The sequence below is a fragment of the Copadichromis virginalis genome, linkage group LG12 (assembly GCF_057382275.1).
Source record: "Copadichromis virginalis isolate Kocher_CV1m ecotype Utaka linkage group LG12, C_Virginalis_male_GT1.1, whole genome shotgun sequence".
Classification (NCBI taxonomy): Eukaryota; Metazoa; Chordata; class Actinopteri; order Cichliformes; family Cichlidae; genus Copadichromis; species Copadichromis virginalis.
The window spans coordinates 39854884-39873426 of NC_140629.1; the positions used below are offsets into that span (position 1 = coordinate 39854884).

Here is an 18543-nt window from a genome sequence, read left to right on the forward strand (position 1 = left end):
TTTAATAAATAATTATCTGACACACAAAGTTTTAATTTGATGTAAAATGAATAGAAGTCCATTACTGTATATAGTAACTATTAAGTCTACGGTAATATATATACCCTAGTAAGCTATAGTACATTTTCCTTTGGGAAGGTACCATCTGTGCAGTCTGCAATTTTGCTGAAGAAAGATGTTGAATCTATTTAATTATTCTTGAAAAAATTATTTATTTCTGTGCATTTTTTTTTCACACTGCATCAAATTAAAGTTGATTACATCGATTAAGCATCACAAAGTGGAGGGTGGAGGGTGGTTCCCTATTTTTTATTTTTTTTTGCTGGTAGTTTGCAACCCTATTAGTTAGGTTGCTTAATATTTCTGCTAAGTACTCTTTAAAATACCAGAATAGGGAGGATGGAGCAGGTTTAAGTTTATTAGATTGATCAGTGTTGCTGAACTATGAAATATTTTGGGCGCAGTGTACTTTTTACACACAGGTATAACAGAATAGCTTTAGTGCTGTTGTTTATTTAAACTTGACTATGAACTTATACAAAATGCAGCAAGATATTAAAAAACAGTTTTATTGATTAAAAAACACACTATATCGGATTCATATCGGTATCGGCAGATATCCAAATTCATGATATCGGTATCGGTATCGGTCATAAAAAAGTGGTATCGTGCCATCTCTAGTTAGAATGACTCGGGGGTGTTGATTCATTTAAACTAACATAATCATCCTGCTGCAACCAGGTTTCTGTAAGGCAGAGTAAATCGATTTGTTGATCAATTATTAAGTCATGTACTAACAGAGACTTGGAGGAGAGAGACCTAATATTTAATAATCCACATTTCACTGTTTTACTCTTTAGTTCAGATGTGGATACTGTATTGTTCCTTCTTTGTGATTGTTTATGTTTAAGTTGTTTGTTGCTGGTTTTTAGTTTGTTTTTTGTCTTTTTGGAAGCTGACACAGTCTCTGTGGAGATGGGTTTTTGGGGGGGTAGCAGGAGGAGAGAAGCTGCAGAGAGGCGTGTAAGACTGTAACTCTGCTTCCTGGTCCCAACTCTGGATAGTCATATTTTGGGGGGGTTTAATAAATTTGTCCATATTTCTCGAAATGAGAGCTGCTCCATCCAAAGTGGGATGGATGCCGTCTCTCCTAACAAGAAGCAAGGCAAGTTTATTTATATAGCACAATTTAACAACAAGGTGCTTTACAGAGACATTAAAAACAAAAACAAATAGAAAGCATGATTTAAAATTTATTTTAAAAAAACAGTAGATAAAATCAGAACAATAGATAAAATCAGTAATTAAAATGTAAGTTTTAAAATTTAAGCTTAAAAGTGTGGATTTCGTGTTTTCCTCGAATGCAGCTGAGAACAGGTGAGTCTTCAAAACGGACTTAAATAAACTGAGTGTTTCAGCTGATCTGAGGCTTTCTGGGAGTTTGTTCCAGATATAAGGAGCATAAAAGCTGAATGCAGCTTCTCCGTGTCTGGTTCTGACTCTGGGAACTGATAAAAGACCAGATCCAGATGACCTGAGGGATCTGGAAGGTTCATACTGGGTCAGGAGGTCACTGATGTATTTTGGTCCTAAACCATTCAGAGCTTTATAAACCAGCATCAGAACGTTAGAGTCCATCCTCTGATGGACAGGCAGCCAGTGTAAAGACCTCAGAGCTGGACTGATGTGGTCCACTTTTTTGGTCTTAGTGAGGACTCGAGCAGCAGAGTTCTGAATGAGCTGTAGTTGTCTGACTGATTTTTTGGGTAGACCTGTAAAGATGCTGTTACAGTAATCAGTTTTTCTTTGGCACCAAAGACTATTACTTCAGTTTTGTTTCTGTTTAGCTGGAGAAAATTGTGGCACAACCAGTCATTAATTTCCTCAATGCATTTACCAAGAGCCTGTACAGGGCCTCATCTCCGGGTGACATTGTGATATATATTTGTGTGTCATCTGCATAGCTGTGATCGTTTATTTTGTTGTTGTTTATAATCTGTGCCAGTGGGAGCATGTAAATGTTAAACAGAAGAGGTCCCAAGATAGAACCTTGGGGAACTCCACATGTGATACTTGTCTGCTCAGATGTGAAGTTACCTATTGATAAAAAGTATTTCCTGTTTTCTAAGTATGTTTCCTCCAGAAGGTTTGCCAATTATCTATGAAGCCCACATCGTTTCTGGGACACCACTCAGACAGCCAGCAATTTAAGGAGACCATGCGGCTAAACATGTCACTCCTGGTCTGATTGGGGAGGGGACCAGAGAAAACTACAGAGTCCGACATTGTTTTGGCAAAGTTACACAACAATTCAATATTGATTTTAGTGACCTCCGATTGGCGTAACCGGGTGTCATTACTGCTGATGTGAATTATGATTTACTGAATTTACGTTTACCCTTAGCCAGTAGTTTTAAATTTCCCTCAATGTCACCTGCTCTGGCCCCAGGAAGACAATTGACTATGGTTGCCGGTGTCTCTAGCTTCACATGTCTGAGAACAGAATCACCGGTTAGACACATGAACGGGTTGGTGGTGTACCCGGGGCTTCTGTTTAAGACTATGCTTCCTCCTCAACCTCACCCAGCTGCCCTCTTTCCCCAGCTACTTGGGGTCTGCCGGGGAACAGCTAGCGGGGCCTACGCTATCTTCGGCTGCACCAGCTACAGGGGCCTGGCTAGCTACGGGTGAATGAAGGGTGCGAAGCCGAGTCTCCAATTCAGTAATCCTGGCCTCCAGAGCTGCAAATATGGTACAATTGTTACAGGTATCATTACTGCTAAAGGAGGCCGAGGAGTAACTAAACATCTGACACAATGAGCAAGAAAGTGCAGGAGGGACAGGTGAAGTAGCCATGGTGCTAACAAGTCGGCTACGAGCTAAGCTAAGCTAGTGAAACAGTAAAAACACAGTGAGTGAATACTTTGGCTATAAGTTCGGTAGTGAGTACACAGAAAGTGTGTTTTGGATGAAGCACGTGAAGATTATACTATGAAAAAAAAGAATGTATTTAACAGTTTTCAATTAAATTGCTAAGCAGATAAGCTACTCAGAAACACCACTTGGAACAGGAACAGGAAGTGATACTGTACCGCAGAGACAGCGAACACAAACTGACAGCGCCTCATTTTTCCAAACTCGTAATATAGGGATGTTGTCATGATGGGCTGTGTGGCAGGCCACAAAGGTGGACCCAAGAGCAAGACTCAAAACCAGGAGGGTTAAACTTAAGGCGCAGCTTTTATTGCTGGAAAAACACTTCTCATAGATAAACTCACAAAAACAAAACTCAACACCAAACAGCGACGCTGGAAGACAGGCCCACTAGCCCATGCCAAACAAACAGCATGCAGAGGACACAACACTACAAAGGCAAACACAGGGCTTAAATACACAGTTGAGTAATCACGGAATGGAAAACAGGAGGGAGACACAGCTCGGAGAAATTAGGGCTAACGAGACGGCTAAGTAAAACTGAATACACTGACATAGGACTGGAACTATCAAAATAAAACAGGAAACAATTTACAAAGACAGATTTGACAGAAAATATAACCCATAATACAAAATCAAACCAGCACAAGTCAAGAATCAGAACATAAATCATAATCTAGAAAACCACCAAAATATAAGAAACAGAAACAGAAAAAAGCAGACGTGGTGGGTAACATACTGAAGATTTGTCACCTAGTATAAATTGTTACATTTTGGGAGTGAGAACGTGTTGAGTAATGACAGTAAAGTCTTTGAACCAAAACTAACAGCCCCCACTGATACACATGATACGTCATAACCCTGATTCCAAAGCAATAACCATGAAATCTGATTCTTCACCTACGCTCTAGTGTTCAGTCAGTCACCCTGCTGTTCAAAAATTATGTTCAGTATTTACAAATCACACTTGTGGTGTCTAATAGACTCCAATTTGTTCATCAAGATTGAGAGTCATCTTGAGAAAAAGTTAAGCTGAAGAGAAAAAGCAGGAGCAACTGTAACAGGCACGCACACTCACATTTTTGTTGTGACGATCTTTGTCTCACACTTTTATTTGTAACCGTCGTTCCTAACACAGCAGGCTGGAACAGGCCCTGCATTCCTTTGCTTTCTGACAGATTAGCTGTAGTCTGTGGAGTTATTAACTTTCATGCTCTCGGCTTCTCACACAACCACAATGCACGCTGCATTAAAGTGACAGAGGGCAAATGTATTCTTTTAAACTTTAAACAACGAACATCAGACCAACAACACATCAGGATGTCGTACAGAACATCGGTGCAACCAGACGACAAACATGAAGGCGCACCGATGCAGATGTTTTGTCATCTGTTCTGCATGGATCCAGCCTCTGAACGTCGACACAAATCTGTACAAATATACAAATATAAAGCATAAATTTGTGTCGAGTAGACTCACCCCACCCAAACACCAGCACACAGAGTATGGGTGGGTGGTTGTTCCCACCCAATCAAAAGTGAAGAAAAGAAGGCTCAGAGAAAACATGAGCAGTGTTTCTAACTTCTGATTGGGTGGGCAGCGTTAAGCCCGCCTTCATCCCGTCGTCAGAGGTGAAACCAAACAAAGAAGCAGGCGCCATGTCTCACCTGTGAACTGGGAGGACGACAAACAGGTAAAGCACAAATTTATCTGCTGTTTTTTCTGAACAGTGAAACTCATCACTAAATGTTTTCTCATGCTTTGGATTCTCTGCAGGTCTGCTGCACCTTTGTTAGCTGTGTTTGTGCTGTGAGGTGCGTCGTGATTCTTTGTTAATGATAGTTTCACTTTGATCGTTACTGCCTTTAATATACTTTTGATTTTTCCTCATTTACATCTTTATGGCTGCAGAGAGTGAACCTGTGTGATATGATGCAGAACTATAATTCCTAATATTTGTTTTGTGCTTTTATCAAATTACTGCACAGAATGAGCAGAAACATGAAACTTAGGTTATTTGTTATATAACCTATGATGACATCAATGATTTCCTCTGAGTAGACAGAAAGGTTGCATATAAACTGGAGGGTGAGACAGTTGAGTGAAGAGGAATATTTTAATATTTTATCTATATGAAACTTTTAATCTCTCTACTGAAACTGCTACAACTCCCCCCTCACACACACACACACACACACACACACACACACACACACACACACACACACCTTTTTTGCAGCTGCTCACCTGTACCCAGCGGGCTGGAACAGGTCCTGGTATTCTCTTTGTTGCAGATGTACCGCCCACACTCAGATTGTGTTTCACTTACTGGAGTTTTTAGACTCTCGTGATCTCATCTAATCATCGTTCTCAGAAGCGTTTGCTAAATTAATCCTTGTAGTAAGATGTGAATGTGATTATGATCCAGGTGATGTGGTCTATAGTTGGTCGTTTCTGTCCGACTGTTTGGAATAATCTTAGTCCAATTATGCACTTGAATGCAGCACACATGAGTGGATCAAATGGATCCATCATAATATTCTTTAATTAAAACTCATTCAAGTAATATCTTCTTGTGCACAGTAGGCCTCCTGAAAGCATAAATGATCTCTGAGGTTGAGAACGTGAAATAAATCATCCATGTGTATAAAACACTTCTACATGTGTTCAGACTGAGGTCCCCTGATTCTTCAATCTGGTTGATCAGTCAGTCTTGGCCTTTAAAAAGACTTCAATTTCACTTATTAATGGTGAAAGATATGATCCCTCTTTCAGCCGTTACTCATGATGTGGGCGACCGTGGCTCAAGAGTTGGCAGTTCGTCTTGTAATCGGAAGGTTGTCGGTTCAAGCCGGGGCTCGAACAGACAGTCTCGGTCGTTGTGTCCTTGGGCAAGACGCTTCACCCGTTGCCTACTGGTGGTGGTCAGAGGACCCGGTGACGCCAGTGGCCCCAGGGCAGCTGTGGCTACAATGTAGCTGCCATCATCTGTGTGTGAATGACTGAATGTAGCATAAAGCACTTTGGGGTCCTCGGGGACTAAGTAAAGCGCTATACAAATACTATTTACCATGTCTAAATGTAACTTGTGTTACACTCTTTTTTTCTGCCGTTCCATTCGAACCATTCATGCTTACAGCCCTTTGTCCACCTACCATCACATGTGGTGTGACTCAAAGAACCTAAAATACTTTTTTTTTTCCTTCCAGTTCATCCCCAGGTCTTTTCAGAAAATCGACATCATGGCAACCAAAACAGCTGGTGAGTCCACTCACATGTTATTGATCAGCAGTGAGGATTTTGCACTCACACCGTCCACAGAGAATAGATTTAGAGAGTAACTGTAACATCTGTTCAGGTATTGGAAGTGAAAGTAAGCAACAAACAGGTGCAGCAGCAGCAGGGTGGAGCAGGATCCAACTGCCATGATCACACTGTGCTGCTGGTTTTAGGAGCAACGTTGGCTGATAAACATATCCAACATGCTCACAGTTCTGCCAACAATAACAACTTACAAGATAATCCAGTGTAACACTATCTGTACTTACCAAAGGTTTAATGCTTGGAAATCAGGATTGTTGACCTTCACTAAGCATCAGTATCAACAGTTTGACCACGATGCCTAGGCCCAAAAATCACACAGTTGGAATCAGGTTGCAAGAATTGAAATGTGTCCCAAATATCTGGATCCCATCAGAGGCTAGTTTCATAAAGGAGATTGGCAATAGAATAGAATAGAATAAAATAGAATAGAATAATCCTTTAATGGTCCCACAGGGCAGAATTTGGTTCTAACAGCAGCAAAAAAAAGCCCCACACATACAAACAAAACAGGACACAGTACAGAAACACACAAACTATATTAAAAAATATATTAGCTCAGTAGGTAGAGTGGTCCATGATTCCATGATCGGAAGTTCGGGGATTCGATTCCCCTGAACAGCTACCCTGAGGTACCCCTGAGCAAGGTACAATCCCTACACACTGCTCCCCGGGCGCCCAATGGCTGCCCACTGAGTGAATGGGTTAAATGCAGAGAGGAATTTCCCCACGGGGATCAATAAAGTACTCTTTCTTTCTTTCTTAAGCAGAATCAGCAGAATCAGCATACTTTATTAATCCCTAAGGAAATTATGTGGGTTACAGTTGCTTCAGTACAGTAACAGAAACTGACTAGACTATTTAAGAATACAATATGTTAAATATTGCTGCTGTTTTAATTCCCCGCGGATGTTGGGTCAAACATCGCACTGCTGCTCAGCACTGTCGCATGTTTAACTCCTCCACTGCTGAGCAGTTTTCAACAGTTTAGTTAAAACTAAAACTTTAAAATCCCGGAGTGTTCATGCACACAGACTGAGAACCTGAGCTCATGGTTTTATTCCACTTGTCGGACTGCTTTGGACACTGTGGCTCCATTAAAAACCAGACTGCCTAAAACTAAATCTAAGTCCTGGCTGAACAGCACAACCCGAGCTGTCAGAAAACACTTATCTGACATTATTCTGTCAAACTGTCACAACCTGCTTGTTTTATTTAAAACCATTAACTCTGTTCTTGGTGCACCACATACTGAATGTATCGAGCCCTCGTCTGCAGCCTGTGAAATTTTTTTCCCCTTTTTATTGAGGTCTCCTCCACCAGGGCTCACATGTCTCCTTGTGCTCGTGACCTCTCAGTCACTTTAAAGAAGACTGTTGGTTGTTTTAAGCCTGCAGGGCAAATGATGCCGTCCCTCCTCGACTCTTAAAAGAGATGCTACCTACAGTTGGGCCTTTGGTTCTTGAGCTGGTAAACCAGTTTGATGTCAGGTGTAGTCCCTAAAGATATTCAACATGCAGTAGTCAAACCCCTGATTAAAAACCCTGCTCTTGATCCTACAGTTCTTGTAAATTACAGGCCTATCTCCAAATTACATTTTCTTTCCAAAATTCTTGAAAAGATGGTTCACAGCCAATTAATGACCTTCCTGGAAAAGCAAAATGTTTTAGAGGTTTTCCAATCTGGTTTTAAATCCTTTCATAGCTCTGAATCAGCACTTTTAAAGGTTTTGGGTGGGCATTAGGGGCACAGCACTGGAGTGGTTCAGGTCCTACTTGGCGGGGCGAACTTTCTGTGTCAGTCTCTGTGACCATGTGTCGTCCTCCGCTCCTCTCTTGTGTGGTGTCCCACAGGGCTCAGTTCTAGGCCCCCTCCTCTTATCTTTATACTGCTTCCTCTTGGTTCTATACTGAGAAAACACGGCATTGCATTTCAATCAATCAATCAATCAATCAAGGCTTTATTCGCCACATGCAGGTTGCCCCACTATACACACACAACACAGACATTACACATAAATGTCCACAGCACAACATTATGGAGCACGTGACAAGCCGCAGGGTTGGGTAGGGGGTGAGGAGTAGCCCGAAGCAAACACAGCGGCCATCCTTTTCCCTTTTATGCTGATGACTGTCAGATCTATGTCCCTCTAAAGGAAAAAGGCACATACTCCACACAGCCATTACTTCAGTGTCTCGATGACATTAAGGCTTGGATGTCTGTTAACTTTTTAAAATTCAATGATAAAAAGACAGAGGTGATGTTTTTTGGTAGCTCCACTGAGACCCCAATGTGTATTTAAATACCTTGGCCCAATATGTTAAACGAGCTGTCACAAACCTGGGGGTGAAAGTGGACTGTGATCTGAAGCTTGACAGATAGATTAACTCAGCTAACTAAAATAAAGCCAATTCTTTCACAGCAGCACTTTGAGACAGTGATCCACGCCTTTGTTAGCGCTAAGTTGGATTACTGTAATGCACTTTATATTGGGGTCAGCGCATCATATATTACCCATCTACAGAGGGTGCAAAATGCTGCAGCTCATCTTTTAACTGGCACTTGAACGTTTCAGCACATTTCCCCTGTTTTAGCTTCACTTCACTGGCTGCCCATTCATTTTAGGATTCATTTTAAAATTGTTTTATTTCCTTTTAAAGCTCTCCGTGGCCTAGCACGATCTTATCTCTCTGGGCTGCTACAGCTTTACACACCTATCCACTCTGTCAGGTCAGCTGATCAGCTGCGCCTGAATGTACCCAGGACTGGACGTAAACTTAGAGGAGATCGTGCTTTTGCTGTAGCAGCTCCAGAACTGTGGAGCAGACTCCCCATACTCCATGTTCACAAAACACATCTAGACTGGTTTTGCAAACTCCCATGCACCTTGAAGTGTCCTCTAGAGGGTAAAGAGCTGGTCCAGTGCTCATAATTTGCGTTTAAGCTGATGATTCATTAACTAAATTCCAACTTTATCCCAACTCTATACTGTCTAGTGTAAAGACAGTATAAACAGTTTAGTATCAGTGTAGAGGATGGACATCAGTCAAGAAAATCTACTGAAGCTCATATTAAAGATTTTTGTGAGTTGTGATATTTTTCCCTCTTAGGGTTTCCCACCCGCCAATATAACCCTTGACTGTACTCATTTCACTGTTACCATTTACAACAGGCAACAGAAAATAGTTATTGTTTTAAAGCTATCATTCAATGCAGGTGTCCGAGATAACAGATTCAAACTGAGTACATTCATTAGAATTTAGATTTATGCACTAACATTATTTCATTGTTATATTAGTATAGCACAAGGTTCAGTTACCTTTGTATGAAAATTGTTCATAGAAATGTTCTTCAACAAGTTACTTTTTACTTTCTTACACTGAGTACATTTCAGAGCCTGTACTTTTGGACTTTTACTTGAGTAAAGAAGTTGCTTCATTTCTTCTACTTAAGTAAAGAAAGTTTGCACCTTTGCCATCTCTGTCCAACAATATCAGGCCAGTGCCTTTAAAACCTGCCCAGAAGCCTATCCTCCTTAATAGAGGGCTGACATGGCTGTTCAAACTTAGCCCGGCCCGTCATCAAGAAACCATATTTGAAAGTGAAACTGCCAGCGCTATCACTAAGCAACCTGTTTTAAGACAAAGTTGTAAGTGATTATTTCTCAAGTGATATGATTAACAATTGCAAACTATGTAATGGAATGTGACGTAAATATGTGTTTCATAATTTTTGATGTAAAATAACTTTTTTCTAATTGCAGCACGTGAACTCAGGATAATGCTGTTTGGAAAAAGTAATGACAAGAAATCAGCGCTGGAAAAGCTCCTCGTTGGGAAAAAAGAGTCTAAAGGTTTTGGAGGAAAGCAATCTGGTGCTGCCTCTGGAGAGAGGAACAGGAAACCTCCCACAGTTGTAAAAACACCCAACATCTTCAGTCTGCCTGTGAATGAGCTGTTTAAAGTGATGAAGAGCTGTGTGAGTCTCTGTCCTCCTGGACCAAACGTTCTGCTGCTGTTAGTCAAACCTTCTGATTTCACTGAGGAGAACAGAGAAACTCTGAATTTGGTCCTGAGCTTGTTTGGTCAAGATGCTTTTAATCACTCCATCGTCATCCGAACGCATAACGAGGAAGGGAATAACTCAGTGGATAAACTCATTGAAGAATCCAAACAAAGGCAGCACTTTGTTAACTTTGACAGGAAAGAGTCCTTCTCAGATTCCTCAGAGTTGATGGAAGAAATGAATGAGATAGTGAGTAAAAACTGGGGAAAATATCTAATGTTAAAAGAAGAAGCTAAACCCAATCTGAAGTCCAGTCTGAACCTGGTTCTGTTTGGGAGGAGAGCAGCAGGGAAGACGTCAGCAACCAAGGCCATTTTAGGTCAGACTGAGCTTCATTCAGCCTCCAACTCATCAGAGTGTGTTAAACATCAGGGAGAGGTGTGTGGACGTTGGGTTTCCCTGGTGGAGCTGCCTGCCTTGTATGGAAAACCTCAGGAGGCAGTGATGGAGGAATCACTCAGGTGTATCTCCCTCTGTGATCCTGAGGGTGTCCATGCCTTCATCCTGGTCCTACCTGCAGCTGCCATCACTAATGAAGACAAGGGAGAGTTAGAGACCATCCAGGATGCATTCGGCTCTCGAGTCAATGACTTCACCATGATTCTGTTCACTGTCAAGTCAGATCCGACAGATCCAGCTGTTTTAAGCTTTCTAAAGGAAGACAAGGACATCCAGGAGCTCTGTGAGAGCTGTGGAGGAAGATCAGTTGTTCTCAACATCAAGAAAAAACAGCAGATCCCAGAGATGTTTGAGATTGTGGACAAAATTAGTCAGCCTACAGGACAACTGTGCTGTTATACAACTGCAACATTTTTACACGCACAAATGGAGAAAGTCTTAAAACTTGTCACTGGTAAGTAATTTAGATTTTCTATTTCCAATGACCCACTGAGTCCTGATCTAACTCTAAGTTAAATGCAACTGTTTTCATGTTTTAGGTGGTGAAGTTGGAGAACAGGACTCAGACTGTCTCAGGATTGTGCTGATTGGGAAGACCGGCTGTGGAAAGAGCTCTACAGGAAACACCATTTTAGGAAGAGATGAGTTTAAAGCTGAATCAAGTCAAATATCAGTCACCCAATGTTGTAGGAAAGTACACGGTGAGGTGGACGGTCGTCCCGTTCTTGTGGTCGACACTCCTGGTCTGTTTGACACAAGTTTGTCCAATGAGGAGGTTCTAGAAGAGCTGGTGAAATGTGTCAGTCTCCTGGCTCCAGGACCGCATGTCTTCCTGTTGGTGATTCATATCGGCAGATTCACAGCAGAGGAGAAGGAGACACTGAAACTCATCAAGCAATTCTTTGGGAAGAATTCTGAAAAGTTCACCATCGTTCTTTTAACCAGAGGTGATGAACTGGAGCGTAGCAGATTGTCCTCAGAGGACTACATCAAAAACAACTGTGATCCTTCCTTTAAGAAGCTGATCTCTGACTGTGGAGGAAGATACCATGTGTTCAATAACAATGACAAACAAAATAAAAAACAAGTCAGTGAGCTGATAGCAAAGATTGACACCACGATGAAGAACAATGGAAGGCGCTGCTTTACCAACAAGATGCTGCAAGAGGCTGAAACTGCGATAAGGAAGGAGATGCAGAAGATTTTAAAGGAGAAGGAAGAAGAGATGCAGAAAGAAAAGGAAGAAATGGAAAGAAAATATAAAGAAGATATGGAGGCCATGAAGAAAAGAATTGATGAAGAAAGAGAAAAGGAGAGAATACAGAGAGAAAAAGAACTCGAAAAAATGAGAAATAAAATTAGAGAAGAAGAAGAGAAGAGAAAGCAGGAACAGGAAATCAGGGAAAATGAGAAAAGGGAAAAGGAAGCTGAAGAAGAAAGACGTCGACAAGAGTTTGAAACAGAACTTGAAAAGCTGGACAAACAAATTCAGTCAGAAAAAGAGGCAAAAGAAAATGTGGACAGAAAACTGGAAGAAGCCAGAGAAGAGATGAGAAGAAAACAAGAGGAGTGGGAGAAAGAACAGAAGGAATGGTGGGACAAACAACGACAAGACGAAGACAAAAGACGAGAGGAAGAGAAAGAAAAAATGGAAAAACTACAGGACGATTATAACGAAAAGCTGGAATGTGAAAAAATCAATAAAGAAGAGGATCAAAGAAGAAGAGAAGAGGAAATAAAAGGATTGGAGGAAATTCATAAGAAAACTCTGGATGATCTAAAGAAGAAACATGAAGAGGAAGCCAGAAAGAAAGCTGAAGAGTTCAACCAAGCCCAGAAGAAACACATGGATGATTTAGCAAAACAGAGGGAAGAACATAAGAAGGAAATGTACGACTTAGTGAGACGTGTGACCAAAAAGACTGAAAACTTGAACAAGATCAAGAATTTAATGCATAAACATGAAAGACAAATGAAGAATCAAACTAATGAGGAGGACATAGAAGACCTCCAGGAAAAACAAAAAGATCAACTAAATGAGTTGATGAAAAACATTTTGGGAGAAGAGCTCAGCAGCTCATCAGCCTGCAGCATTTTATGAAATGAAACGTCAGATGTTCTTCTCTTTCTGTCATTTAGATAAGAGAATCTTTAAAGTAGCACAGAAACTGATTAGTGATCATCAGTCTCAGCAATGTCATCATTAAACTACAGGTCATTACACCAACATTAAATATGCTTCTGACTGGTAAAACTAATTCATCTCATGTATAGTAATGAGCTGTTGTTACATGCACTTCTGTGTTCCTGAGTTCTAACATTGATTTACTTTTAACCGTCCACTCAGGCTGCTCTGTGGTTTTTAGTCGACTTGATTTGACCTCTGCTTTCGATACGGTTGATCACCACATTTTATTATCGAGGCTAGAACATGCTGTTGGTCTCAAAGGCATAGTCCTATCTTAGTTTAAATCAGATCTCTCAGAGAGGACTTTCTCCGTTGCTATGGGACAATACTTTTCCTCTTCTGCCCATATCTACTGTGGTGTGCCCCAGGGGCCTGTTCTTGGTCCTACTTTGTTCTTCCTGTATATGCTGCCTTTGGACTCTACTTTCGAAAAATATTAACATCTCTTTCCACTTCAATGAACTCACCCGAAACTCTGGCTGATTGGGACCCACACCCAGTTTCACACCTTGGCTCAGGCGATTAGAGGATCATCAGGGGTCCTTTTGTCCCTCTGTGGGGGGAAACTCCCACTAGGTTTATATCTGGGACTCTCCACCATTTGACCTTAGAACTGAAGAAGCTTCTCGGATGAGAGGTGAAACGTCTTAAAGCAACTTAAAGAAGTCCAGACGCTTTTCTTTGCAAGCTCCTTTGACTGTTCACTTTACAAACACGTCAGATCAGATACAAGGAGCTGAATTCACGACACAAAGAGAAAAAAAGTGGCTCGTTTATTTCACTGAAATGTCATGTGACCAACTCAAAACGGTTCTCTGTCGTTTGTTTGGCCCCCACGTGATGGTGTGTGTGCCCGATGACACCAGGGCCTGCTTCTAATGAGACGACCTGTGGTGTCCTCCCAGGTCTGGACAAGGCATCACTGAGTTCCTGGACAGTCTGAGGTCCAACCTGATGGTGTCAGGTGGACAGAAACATAATGAGGTGCTCTGTTGGATTTAGGTCAGGTGAGCTTTGGGGCCAGTCAGTGATATTCATTTATCCTCCAGGAAGTGCCTGCAAACTCTGTCCACATGAGGCCGGGCAGCGCACCAACGTAGAGTCTGCAGTTAGTGGAGGATTTCATCTCCGTACCTAATGGCAGTCAGGGTGGTGGTATCTAGCCTGTAGAGATCTGTCTGTACTTCCCTCCATGGATTTGCCTCCCAGACCATCACTGAGCCACCAAATCACTGATACAGAATCATGTTACACAGATCGTGTATGTCGATCACTCTCCTTCAAACATCTGCATCAGTGCAGGCTAATGTCTGATATCTGGCTGTCATCTGACTGTTGTTCCTCCTCTGCCTGTTCATTTTCTCATTAAAATAAACATTAATAATCATTCGTCCACTGTCACTTGAACGCAGCATGCATTTGTGATCTCGTGAGAAGCTGAGAGTGTGAAGACGATCTGTTTGTCCGAGGCGACCGACTCTGCACGCACAAAGATCGCAGGGCCTGTTCTGGCCTGCTGCTGTTTGCAGCTGCAGTAGCACCAACGCAGGAAGAGTCTGATGATCAGAAACATTCATCAGGACAACAGTCAGATTAAAACAGCTGAACCAGTTTCATCAGGTGAACGATCTACGTGGAAGTTTTTTGGGTCATTATCCATCTGCACTGTAACACTGGCTCCACCATGTTGGTCACATGACATGGTTTCCTTCAGATCATTGGCTGTTTCTCTCCTCCCGTCAGTCCGGTACTATCGAACCTTGGCTTCGTGTGTTTGTCACACCTTTGGTCTGTTGTCTGAGTGTATCTGCTTCTGTTGTCATAAACATGACTAAACTGCCAGTCAGTCAACTGTCCAATTACTTTTGACACTCTGAAAATGCTCGGCTTTGTTTTTTTAAACATGAATAAAAACTTTGGTTTAAGATCCTCTGCAGTGACGAGCAGTCATCAACACAGTGTCGTTATTCAGATACTAACAAACTTACCTGTGTCTCTGTAAACACCTGAGATATCACAGAATGAAGCTTTGAGTCGTAGCAGCACTCGGACCTGTGGAGCAGATGGCTGAGCTGATGTGCTCGAACACGTCTGAACACTACGTGTAGATAACATGCAGGGACTTGAAGCAGGGCAGACATTTAGAAGGTGAAAGTACAAACATGTGGCCGCGCTGTGTGTAAATATGTCAATAAAAACGGAGCTCAATTTTCTCATAAATAAATATTTTGTTCATTTATTCTCTAAACGGTTTAAACTGGAAAATGCACCATCGTAAGAAAAATATGAGCGCAAACCTTGACACGCCTGGACCGTCTACTCGTGTCGTTTCTCCATCACCCTGGTGGTGGCCTCTGACGTAAAGAGACAAAAACGACAGCTTGTAAAATAATAAACGCCAGTGTGCGTCTAGGAGCTCAGAGATAACGTAGACAGTCGGCAGATATGTGCGGAAAAGCTTTTTCATTGACAGCCTTCGTTTTCAGCAGGACTGCGTAGCAGACGAGTCCAGGTGCCAGCTGCAGCCTCCAGCTGCTGTCTGAAACTGAGAAACTCGACATTTCAAAATTGAGCCGGCTTCACCTCTGCAGCGGCTGATTCACCTCATCGACAACCTTTTCTGCCTCCTGCGTTCGTTGGCTCGTTGTGCTTAAAAAACATCATCTTCTGAGAAGAAGTTTTGTGGAGCTCAAAAGAGAAATACAATCATTTTACTCAGATCTAAAAACATTTATTGACCAAAACAACTTTAATGTGAATCCTTGGAAGTAAAACGATTCTGTTTCTGATCGTACACGACTGCTTCCTGTTCTCAAATGTAAATGAAGTACACATCTGTGTGGGGTCAAAGCTGTGTGCTCAGAGGAGACGATGAGGCTGAACGGACCAATCGGGATGGAGGCGACGACTCAGGTCGAGCCCTGCCCCCTGGTGGTCATTTGGTGGCATCAGCTGGTTAAGCTGCAGATTAAAAAGCATGTTTGAGATAAACCGAAGCACGAGGTGAGTCGACACAGAGCTGCGGCTTTAACGTCATTCACGGACACGTTTAAACACGTCAACCTGACAGGAAGCTTTTTTTCAATTTCTAGTACTTTAAAAATATTAAATATTTTCTGATATTTTAAAATATTTTAAAAACTATTTAAAAAAAATATGGTTGTTGTAATACTTCTGGAATAATTTAGTGGGGATAGTACAGATACAAGAAATTAAAGGTTTTCAGTACTAATTGTAAGACTAATGAAATGAATCAGTGTTGTTGGTATTATGCAGCGTCCACAGTCACATGATTTGATGGATGTGCAGGTTGTGTTTGACGTGTCAGCTGTTTTATACTCAAACCTATTGTAACATAATTACACATTTACAGCTGTTAAAGTCCTCTGATGTACAATAAAAAACCTTACTTTAGAATAAAACAGTTAAAACTTATAAACCTGTTTAATGTTACGATGACCAAAGCAGCGCTGCTGGTTTCAGCTTCACTTTTCATCTACAAGCCTAAAAGTTCATTTAAAACCAAAAACTTCGTGTTGAAAAACAAAGATTCGATTATTTAAACAGGTTACAAGTTTGTCCTTCTTGCTCGGCAGTAAATATTTTTACAACTTGAGATCACGTCATGGAGCAGTGACTCCATCACATTCAGCTGTTTTGTGCAGTAACTTTAAGAAGATGTTTAAATGTTTACTTTCAAACGCTGAAAAGCATCTTTGGGCGTCGATCTGAAGCCTCGACCAGCGCGTCACTGAGCCGTGTGGATCCTGATCCAGCAGGGAGACCTTCCCTCTGCTGTGGCCTGTTCTAAGCAGCCCGATATGAACCTTCAAATTTTACCCAGAATGCACTTTGTGAAGTTTTCTCCGGTGAATCAAATCGATCAAACGGCGATGCTCGTTCCTGCTCGCGTGTCGGGGGTCAGGGTTAACGCCTCCACGTAGCCGGAGAACCTGCAGCTGTTACATCAGCTGAGTTTACTGTACAAATAAATCAATCAGCTGATTTTCAGCGAGCACTGAGACGTGATGCTGACGCTAAACGGAGCACAGACTGACGACAAACAGACGCGTCAATGTTTCAGCGTAAAGGCCGACATTTTTGTTTATTCCAGCTTCCAAACAGTTCATCTCAAACATTTTACAGTTTTGGTTTTTTAGTAACAGGCGTCACAAAGTCCACAAACCTGAAGCATCCACCTTTCAAACGTCTCAGCGGGAGTTCAGGCCACGCCTCCGTACTGAGCGTCACAGTGGGGCGTGTCCTCTAACGAGCCACACAGGAAAATAATAATAAGCCATAAAAACCTCGTCAGTGGTCGAACTGAGCAAACTGGTGTTCAGCGGCTGTTTAGTCCGAAGTTCAGGAAACTCGATTCCACGACTGAAACCTTCCACCGCTCGTTTATGATCGACCTCGGTTCTGATCCAGACCTCGGACTTGTGCTGACGGGCGCGTAAAGAAAAGAAGAATTAAAGAGCGGCGAAGTCCAGGATGCACAAACTGAGGAACTGAAACACGGGAGGGAGGCGGGGACGAGTCCTCGCTCGGTCGGGTTTAGCCCTCGTCCAGAGTCACAGTGTTCACACCGACGCCTCTTCATCATCGTCCTGCTCATCGTCCGAGCTGCAGCCGGATCAGCGCCATGATTAAAGCGTTCATCGTCCCGACGTGCCCGCTGCGCTCAGGCCGAACACGTGCCCGTATCACGCCGGATCGGACCCGTCGGGCTGAGCTTCGTTTCCCCCTCAGACTGAAACATGTTCTTCAACAACGCCAGCGCACGACCTGCTGCGACTCTGAGCCGCATCACAGAGAACAAAAGGCTGAAATCAAAGAGTCAGAATGAACGTTTTAAATCAAACGTATTAATGTTTACATGTGTCGAGTTTGCACGAAGGACCGGAAACTGTTGCACAAAGTTAAAAACAGGCAGGGAAACATGGACGCAGCTGCAGGGTCACAGTCAGGAAACACCTTCACCTGCATTCTACCTGAACGCCACCAGAGGGCGACAAATACTTCCAGTCCTACAGAAGTCAGAGGAACCAATGACCTCTGACCTCTGACCTCTGCTCATTTTGGGTCATACTGAATCAATCATCAAGCCTGTAAATTTTGGTCACACCAGGTTTTAGGCGACAGCAGCCCCACCCGTGAAACACCGCCCGCTGAAACACGGTGTCCCCGCCTCGCTTCTCGCTTGGCGACATCGATACATAACAGACAAACAGCCCGGAGCACCTTGAGCATGCTGACAGAAGGGAAAGCGTGAAACGGGCATGTCTGTAACGTGTTCCTCGCAGGAAGTTCAAGCTTCAGCTTCAGCCTGAACAAAAAGCTTCATCCAGACGCTGATCTGTGTCTGAAGAGGGAAACGAGGAGAGGCGGGGAGGGGGGCGTGTAAACGATGTCGGGGGGCGGGTCACCGTCTCTGCTGGCTGTAGACGGGGAAGGCCAGCGTGACGTTGAGCGAGTCGTTGTGCTGGACCAGCGACGTGTGCTGGTAGTGCAGCACCAGCTCCTTCAGCGAGCCGTACAGGTTGTAGGGCTCGGCGAAGCCGTAGCCGGTGCTCGTCTTGTTGATGACGCAGTGCTTCACCTCGCCATCCACCCTGTGGGAGGGAGGGAGAGAG

General features: G+C 42.7%; 1 protein-coding gene across 2 annotated transcripts; it reads left to right on the forward strand.

Annotated features, from left to right (window-relative positions):
• Nucleotides 1-4550: 4550 nt before the first annotated feature.
• On the forward strand, nt 4551-14848 carry LOC146697669 (GTPase IMAP family member 8-like). Of its 2 annotated transcripts, XM_085476490.1 has the most exons (5): nt 4568-4627; nt 4711-4748; nt 6144-6195; nt 10019-11173; nt 11259-14848. In XM_085476490.1, exons 3-5 carry the CDS (start codon nt 6177-6179, stop codon nt 12818-12820), a joined length of 2736 nt encoding a protein of 911 aa, XP_085332616.1. In that variant the 5' UTR covers nt 4568-4627; nt 4711-4748; nt 6144-6176; the 3' UTR covers nt 12821-14848. The 2 variants fall into 2 exon arrangements, with proteins under 2 accessions (XP_085332615.1, XP_085332616.1); XM_085476489.1 differs by lacking the exon at nt 4711-4748 and having other exon boundaries at nt 4551-4627.
• Nucleotides 14849-18543: the final 3695 nt, after the last annotated feature.

What these genes read in the sequence shown, in the direction of transcription:
- LOC146697669 (XM_085476489.1), top strand. An exon ending in AGTCTTAAAACTTGTCACTG is followed by an intron (nt 11,174 to 11,258) that starts GTAAGTAATTTA and finishes TTCATGTTTTAG; the next exon opens with GTGGTGAAGTTGGAGAACAG.